Raw genomic sequence first — 8427 nt, 5'->3', positions numbered from 1 at the left:
ATGGGGCGGTTACGCTGGCAGGCGGTGGCGGTGGCGGCCTTGGGCCTCGCGGTCGCCCTGGAGGCGCTGCCCTCGGCCTTGCGCTGGTGGCGGGCCGGGCGGCGGCGGAGGCCACGGCACGAGGTTCTCTTCTTCCCGTCGCAGGTGACCTGCACAGAGGCGCTGCTGCGGGCGGCGGGCGCGGGGTCGGCGGCGCCCCCCGCGGGCTGCCGGTGCGGCCTGCCCCACGGCGAGAGCTCGCTGAGCCGCCTGCTGCGCGCCCTGCTGGCCGCCCGCGTGAGCCTGGAGCTTTGCCTCTTCGCCTTCTCCAGCCCGCAGCTGGGCCGGGCGGTGCAGCTGCTGCACCAGCGCGGGGTGCGCGTCCGCGTCATCACCGACTGCGACTACATGGCGCTCAAAGGCTCGCAGATCGGCCTGCTCCGCAAGGCAGGTAGGCTGGTTGCCCAGGCTTGGGGCGCGGGCCGGGAGGAACACCTGATACCCGGGACCCTAGGCAGAAGGGAGAATGTCAGAAGCAGATACTTGGGGGCAGGAGTTTGAGTACAGGTGAGGTTCCATTTATTTGCCATGGTGGCTTTGTGAGGTCAGGGCAGTTTTATCCCGGAGACACTCCGGGGCCGGGAGTCCCGGAAGAGCTCCTGTCGCCACGCGGCGGGTGTGGTTTCGCGCAGATGGCTGTCCGGCCGGGTGTGTGAGTGTGAGCCGGCGGCGTGTCCCCAGCTAATGGAGGAAGGTCTGGGGATCCCCGGGGGCGAGGGTGTGGCCACGCACACGCGGGAAGCCAGAGAGCCTCTGGGAGTCCCCGCATTCCCATGACCCACGTTGGCCTGGGGGCCGACTCGGCCGGGGTCGCCTGTGTCTGGGCAGAGCTGGAGGCGTAGCCCGGGCGGCTCTTTGACAGTTGCCGCTGGAAGGGAGGGTGGCTTCGCCCGGCAGTGCCGAGGAGCTGAGGGGAGGCTAAGAGTGAAGCCACGACCCCCCCGCCCCACAGCAGGCGCCCGTGGCTGCTCGCTGGAGCGGGCGCGCGTGGACTGCAACGGTCGGCCTCAGGACGGAAGAGCCGAAGGCGAAAAGGGCATCTCACCTTAAATACACGGGGGAGTTTCAGGCTTGGGGGCTTCTGAGGTGAATACAAGTAATATTCTAGAAAGTGTAGTTACAGTATTCGGTGGGTGAGTAGTTTGCTTCCGCCGCTGCGGAGCCCCTGGGAAGGCCGGCCTTTGCCCGGCCGGCCTCTCCGCCTGGGACGCGGGACCGGCCCGATCCCGGCCTCACCTGTGAGCCCCGCGTCCCCCGTCCCCCGCGGGGTAACGCGCTGGCCGCGGGCGTGCGCTGCTCTGTGCGCCTCGTCCGTTGGCTGCATGGAGCCCGAGCTCCGTGTCTTGAGGCCACTCAGGAAAGTCGCTCTGCGTGGCATCCTTGCTGCCCTTCGGTCCCGCAGCCGCGTGACGGAAAGGCGCGGGGAGCCCGCGAGAGCTGTGCGGGCGCGCGGCCGCGGTGCGCGCGGGGCTCGGAGTCGCGCGGCACGGCCTCCGCCGACCCGGAGGCGGGGAGCCTCTCCCGCGTCGGGCTCAGCCTCCGCGCCCGCGCGCCCCGGGGGCTCTCCGGTGGCCGCTGCGCTGCCCGCCACCCCCCCGCCCGCGGTGCGCGTGCGGGCGGAGTCGGACGCTGAGTCCCCAAGCGCGGGCGTGCCCTTCCACGCCTCCTGACAGTCAGGAGCTGTCCCAACTCTGTGGGTCCTTTTAGTGGGAGACTTAGGCATGGCCCCTTTTATTTAAGTAGCTTCTCAAGAATTGCAAAATCTCAGGTCTGGAAAGAGCCTTAAAGGGCGCTGCAACCAGCTCCGTCCGAGGCCGATTCCTCTGAAGGCGCTGCCGCCGGCGTTAACCCTCGGCCTCCGCCACGAACAGCCTGCAGGCCGGCGTCCGCCTGGCTCGGTCCCAGTGCCGGGGGCGCGGAGGTGAACCGGCGCGGGGCCTGCGGGGGAGTCTGACTGGGCTGGAGCCCTTAGGGCGGTCAGGAGGTCAGGACCGCCGAGGGCGCAGGGTGGGGGGCGGCCCGCCCGGAGCGCAGCGGCGCTGGACGCCCTCAGAGGCCTCCCAGCTTGCGGACCAGGGGGTGCAACTGCTGGCGTCGCAGCAAGAGATCCCCTGGGGCCAAGGTGGCAGCAGGAACGAGGACCGGAGTGCGCCGGCTGCCGCTCAGCCGGGCTCCTTCCCCCTCGGGACCAGGTCCTCTTCTTCCACGGTGGGGTGCAGCTCCCGGCCTGGGCTGTTTGCGGGGGTGTCCAGTCCACCGCGAAAGTGAGAGGCCAGAGGCAAGGCATCTCCGGCCAGTGATGTTTGCCCGGCCGGCCTCTGGCCGGAGGAATGAAGGTGCTGCCGGCCGGTGCAGCCTCCAGAGGTGTGGGGTGGGCTGTTCCCAGAGGAAAGTGGGTGCTGCTGGAGGGCAGCGTCTGCCCGCCTGCCGTGGTCCCTGCCGCGCTCGGGAGCGGCCGCGTCCCCGCCCGTGCCAGCTTGCCCCTCAGGATCCCCTCCTGTGAGCTGCTGGTGCCTGGTCACTCTCTGGCTCAGCCACTACCCTCTGCCCAGGTGAAAGCTTCACCCCTTTCCCACCAACCTGGGGACAAATAGCAAAGTTAGTAGCTGCTAGCAAACAGCCCCCAGGTGAGGAGCTGGGCCCGCGGGGGAGGGGCGTCGCAGAGGTCCGAGGGAAAGCCGCCCCGCCCTTTCGCAGGCATCCAGGTGCGGCACGATCAGGACCTGGGCTACATGCACCACAAGTTCGCCATCGTGGACAAGAAGGTGCTGATCACCGGCTCCCTCAACTGGACCACACAGGCCATTCAGAACAACAGAGAAAATGTTTTGATTATGGAGGATGAAGACTATGTAAGGCTTTTTCTGGAAGAATTTGAGCATATTTGGGAAGAGTTTAACCCTACAAAGTACACTTTCTTCCCACAAAAGAAGGGAAGTCACTGAAGCTGTGCTCTCATGTCTGCCTGCAGTTGGGGGGGGGGGGGCGGGTTCAGTGCCACAGGGCTCTCGGGGCCCCCGGCTGGAACCAGAGCAGACCCACAGGGGGTGGCCCCAAGACCGGCCAGTGTCCACCCTGGAGCCGCTGTGCCTTACGGTGTCACACTCTGTATTCTGCTTGAGAGAAACCTCGGCATCATAAAGACACTTATTCACACTGAATCCTCATTCATTAAAGTACTAAAGTGAACTAAAGAGTGTTTAATGTTAAAAAGAAAAGGGAAATTCCTCCAACACTGGGTCAGTGGTCCTGGACTGAACTTTGGTTGTTCCTTCCACCCAAAGTAAGTGCAGCTGAAGCTTCTTACAAGCGCACTCGGGGCGCTGCGCCTGGCGCCCGGGCTGAGAACGGAAGGCGCTCTCCCCGCAGCCGCACAGAAACGCTGTGAGGCCTGCTTCAGGGCTGAACCCCGCCTGGCCCCCTTTCCTGATTCTAGAGGATCTGCCCCTGCTCTGGCTGACGCCGTCAGCTCAGCCCTTAGGGTGTCTCTGGAATGTCCCCTCTCTTCTCCCGTTGGACTCGCCTGGTCCCCACCCAGCACAGCTGAACCCCGGGCTTGGCTTGAGGTGGACAGTCTTTCCATCCCTCTGTCACCAGCTCCTTGGTGGCTCATTGGCTGGTGTGAGTCGGAAGAGGGAAAGGAGAGGTTAGGAAGGAAAACAGGTGGCAGAGGCGAGTGCATGCTGGGCTCGGCGGGAGCTGCCCCCCAGGCCTCTCGTGAGCCCCGGCCGCCGCCGCCGCCGCCGTGCCGCTCTCTCCCAGCCCCTGGGCCTGACCACTCCTTACACACGTCCACGAGGCAGTGCTCGTCCTCGGCGGCTTCCGTGCTCATTCAGAGGCCCGGACGTCGTCTGTCAGGAAGGCCCGAACCTGCTGCTTTTTCTGTGTGCTGTGCTTTTAATTTTTGACACTCACACATGCAAGGAAGTTTTGTTGTGTGTTTAGAAGTGGCCTTCGCTTTAATAACTGTGGACTTCGCTAAAGTGCACCTGTTGGTCAGTGCCATCGGCCACAAGCCACCTGAGGAGGAGAGCCCAGTGTCCGGGTGCGGCACCTCACAGGCCTCTTTTCATCCTCAGCGCCATGGTTTACATCTGTAGGTAATTAGGGGAGTGGTGCCTGACGCACGTTTGTGGAATATTCCAGACTGTCTTTTAGGAACAGGTACCTTTAGGCAGCTCAGATAACATCAACATCGAACGAGTGTTTCACCATGTTGTCGTGTTTCCGTGTGTGCGCCGTGCGGCTCCTTCACTGGGAGAGGCTGGTCGATGCTGCCTGTTTTTCCCTTTTTAAAGTCACCTTTGACTTAGGGTGTTAAGCAAGTAAGTTCAAAGTTAACTCTTCCTATTTCACAGGAAATGGTTTCACATTAACATGTTTTGTCTGTTTGTTCGAATCGGAGTCTGCTCCCGCAGGTGTGCTCTGAGAAAGGGGGGTGCCGTCAACTGTCTCCAAGCGATGGCGCCGTGCGGCCTGGACGCCCCCCCCCATCTGAATAAATGTGTTCTTATTCTGGAACGGTGCTACAGTGTGTCTTTGCCTTTTACTCTTTCAAGTCGTGCCTGCTCTTTATTAAACAAGTAAAACTTTTGCGGGCAGGAGGCAACATGCAGCTGCTTAGAAACTGTTGGTGAACAAAGGAGTCTCTCAGAAGGGAGTGAGACCTGAAGGTGTTGCTTGGGGGTGTCCCAAACTGCTTCCAAGACACGCACGCCGCTTCCGGCACAGTTTGTAGCCTCTGCGCGTCTGGCGACGGCGGGCACACGTGCAGCCTGCGCCCCCGACGCCAGGGTCTCCCCGGTGACCGCACCTCCTCTTCCAGGAGTAGGCTGCCTGCCAGGCCAGGCGCAGCATATGCAAGGCTGATGTTTTAAGAATTGTGAAATGATGTCGTTTCATTTTTAATTTGACTTCATACTCCGTATCTTATTTTCATCATCTCTGCAGTGGACAGAGTTTTAGATAATAGTTGACCTTTCTGAAAAGAACCTGCAGTGAAAGAAAACCTCAGAAGGCACAGGGCTGTGGAAGGACAGGACTAAAATCTGCCTCCAAACAGGAGGCTGCTTTGTGTCCATTTAGATGAGGTATTTGCACAACACGACTGGAACCGCTGACCTGCGGACTGGCTGCATCCTGCTCAGACAGGAGAGGTGTGACGAGGGGTAGCCAGACTGGGGCCGGGGCCGGGGCCGGGGCCGGGGCCGGGGCCGGGGCCGGGACCAGGACCAGGACCGGGATGAGGAGCTGACTCTGGCTTGTCTGGCCTGCCCACTGAGCTGCTGGAGTTCACCTCAGGTTTCAGGGGCTATAAAACAAATGAACTTAGGTAGTGGATCTTTAGTTGATCTTGGAGATACTTTGGGCCTAGTAAGTGGCTTTGCACTGAGCAGCAGTTATTTGGGGGCTAGTCCAGCCCTGGGCAGTCACACCGAGGAGACCCTGGGCTGGTGGCGGGTCCCCCTCGACCTCCCGTGGGCACCACTGCGCACAGTGGAGCCAGGCTGGGTGGGGCTGCGGAGTGTGTCTTCCGAAGCTGCTCTCTGCCTACAAGGTTCTGTCACGGCTGTCCCTAGGGAAATTTTTTATTTTATTTTTAATTGTATTTTGTTGTTTATGCTATTACATTTGACCCCTTAGAGAAACTTTAAAAGAAGTAGTAATTTCCCCCTAGGAAGTTTGGTGGTTACTTCATGGGAGGAGTCGAGGGCACCTCCCCCAGTAAGGAGGTTTCAACTCAGGGTTGTCATTTAAACTGTGGGGCAGTGATAGAGCTAAGCAACAGACCCGGTATGCAAAGTGAATCACCTTGGCACAATTAAGTTTAAAATATTTTAAACTCTTGCAACCCTTGTGATTAAAAAAAACATTGTCATGGTCGTAGTACACAGCCTTCACAGTCTGCCAATAACTGTCACACCAAAATATGGTACTTGCGTTTGAAGGAACAAACGCAAGTACCATATTTTGCTGGGTATAATGCGCACCCACATTTTTGTGCGCATTATACACGGGATTGTTATACCCATTATTATACTCATGGTATGTACTCCTTCTACTCATGTATAATGTGCATCCTTATTTTTCCCTAAACAATCTGGGCAAAAAAGTGCACATTATACATGGCAAAATATGGTACAGTGTATTTTATTTTTAAATATATTTTTTCTATTACCATTTAGTCCCCTTTTACCCCCTCCCCACTGTTGTCCAAATCCGAGGGTCCTCTTTCATTTTTGCTCAATCCCTCTGTCCCCTAACTCACCCTCCCCTCTAGCTGTCAGCCTGCTCTCCGTTTATGAGCCTGTTCCCATTTTCCTTGTTAGTTCAATTTGTTCATTAGATTCCACATATAATTGAGATCATATGATATTTGTCTTTCTCTGACTGGCTTATTCCACTTAGCATAATGTTGTCCAGGTCCATCCATACTGTTGCAAAGTAAAATTTTTTTCTGTTTTTACAGCTGAGTAGAATTCCATTGTGTACCTGTCCCATAGCTGTTTTATCCACTCATCTGTGGATGGGGACATGGGCCGCGTCCATATCTTGGTGACTGTAAATAACACTGCTGTGAGTGTAGGGGTGTTTGTGTTCTTTTAAGGTAGTGTTTTGGTTTCCTTCAGATATATTCCCAGAGGTGGGATTGCTGGGTCAAAAGGCAGATCCATTTTTAATTTTGGGGGGTATCTCCATACTGCTTTCCACAGTGGCTGCAACAGTCTGTGTTCCCACCAACAGTGCAAAATCATTCCCCTTTCTATACATCCTTGCCAGCACTTGTTTTTTGATTTATTGATAGTCATTCTTAGAGGTGTGAGATGATAGCTCATTGTGGTTTTCAATTGCATTTCTCAGATTAGTGATGTTGAGCATCTTTTCATATGTCTATAGGCCGTCTGTGTGTCCTTTTTGGAGAAGTGTCTATTCAGGTCCTTTGCCCATTTTTTAATTGGGTTGGGTTTTTTTTTTTTGGTGTTGTTTTGTAATTACTTAATACATTTTGGATATTAACCCCTTATCAGATGCATTGGCGAATATGTTCTCCCATTCTGTGGGTTGTCTTTTATTTTGTTGATGATTTTCTTTGCTGTGCAAAAACTTTTTAGTTTGATGAAGTCCTTTTCATTTTTTTCTTTTGTTTCCCTTGCCTGGGGAGATAGAGCTGATAAAAAATTTCTATGAGCAGTGCCTGAGATTTTGCTGCCTATGCTTTCTTGAGAACTTTTATGTTTCAGGTCTAACATTTAAGTCTTTGATCCATTTTGAATTTATTCTTGGGTGTGGTGTAAGAAGGTGGGTCTAGTTTCATTTTTCTGCATGTATCTGTCCAATTTTCCCAATACCAATTTTCAAATAAACTTTAGAAAATTTTTGAATTGTATGTGCTTGCTTCCTCTGTCGAATATTCATTGACTATAAAGGTGTGGGTTTATTACTGGGCTCTCTATTCTGTTCCATTGATCTGTGTGTCTGTTTTTATGCCAGTACCAGGCTGTCTTGATTACTATGGCCTTGTAGTATAGCTTGATATTAGATAGTGATTCCTCCAACTTTGTTCTTTTTCAGGATCGCGGTTGCTGTGTGGGGTCTTTTGTGGTTCCATGTAACTTTTTGAAATGTTTTAGGTCAGTGAAATACGTGATTGGAATCTTGATAGGAATTGCATTGAATATATAGACTACTTTGGGTATTTCGGACGTTTTAATGATGATAATTCGTCCTATCTGTGAACATGCTTCCTATCTGCTTCCACTTACTTGTATCCTCTTCCATTTCTTTCTTCAGTGTCTTATAATTTTCCAAATACAGGTCTTTTTATATCTTTTAATTCCTAGGTATTTTATTCTTTTTGAAGCAATTGTGAATGGGATTTTCTTAATTTCCCTTTGTTAGTTCTTTATTGGTGTATAAAAATGCGACTGATTTCTGGATATTAATTTTGTATCCTGCTCATGTGCTGAATTCACTTATCAGTCGTAGTAGTTTCTTGGCGGAGTCTTTGGGGTTCTCTGCGCACACTATTGTGTCACCCGGTACACTGCATTTTAAAGCGCTGTACTAATTGTTTTGAATTGGTGTTTAAACCAACTGATTTTTTGAAATAACACTGCAGTGGTATTGAGGTCCATATACCATGAACACCACCCTTTTAAAGTATGCAAGTTCATGGTTTTTAGTGTACTGACCACGCTGTGCAGCCACCCTCACTGTCTGAACCCAGAACTTTCTGTCACTGCAGAAACTCCCCCATTGGTGGTCATTCCCCACGCCCTCCAGCCCTAGCTCCTGGCACCCACTCATCAGTGTCCTGTCTCCATGGATTTCCTTGCTGGGAGATTTCACGTAAATCCAATCCAATGATACGTGGTGTTTCCTATCTGC

General features: G+C 54.4%; 1 protein-coding gene across 1 annotated transcript; it reads left to right on the top strand.

Annotated features, from left to right (window-relative positions):
• Window positions 1-2984, top strand: PLD6 (phospholipase D family member 6). Its single transcript, XM_054571043.1, has 2 exons — window positions 1-430; window positions 2737-2984. Exons 1-2 carry the CDS (start codon window positions 1-3, stop codon window positions 2982-2984), a joined length of 678 nt encoding a protein of 225 aa, XP_054427018.1.
• The last annotated feature ends 5443 nt before the right edge of the window (window positions 2985-8427 follow it).

This window comes from Pteronotus mesoamericanus, unplaced genomic scaffold (genome assembly GCF_021234165.1).
Source record: "Pteronotus mesoamericanus isolate MK-2021 breed Mesoamerican mustached bat unplaced genomic scaffold, CSHL_Meso_final contig_22, whole genome shotgun sequence".
Lineage (NCBI taxonomy): Eukaryota > Metazoa > Chordata > Mammalia > Chiroptera > Mormoopidae > Pteronotus > Pteronotus mesoamericanus.
The sequence above is the reverse complement of the archived record's forward strand: the minus strand, read 5'-3'. Positions and strand labels throughout refer to the sequence as shown.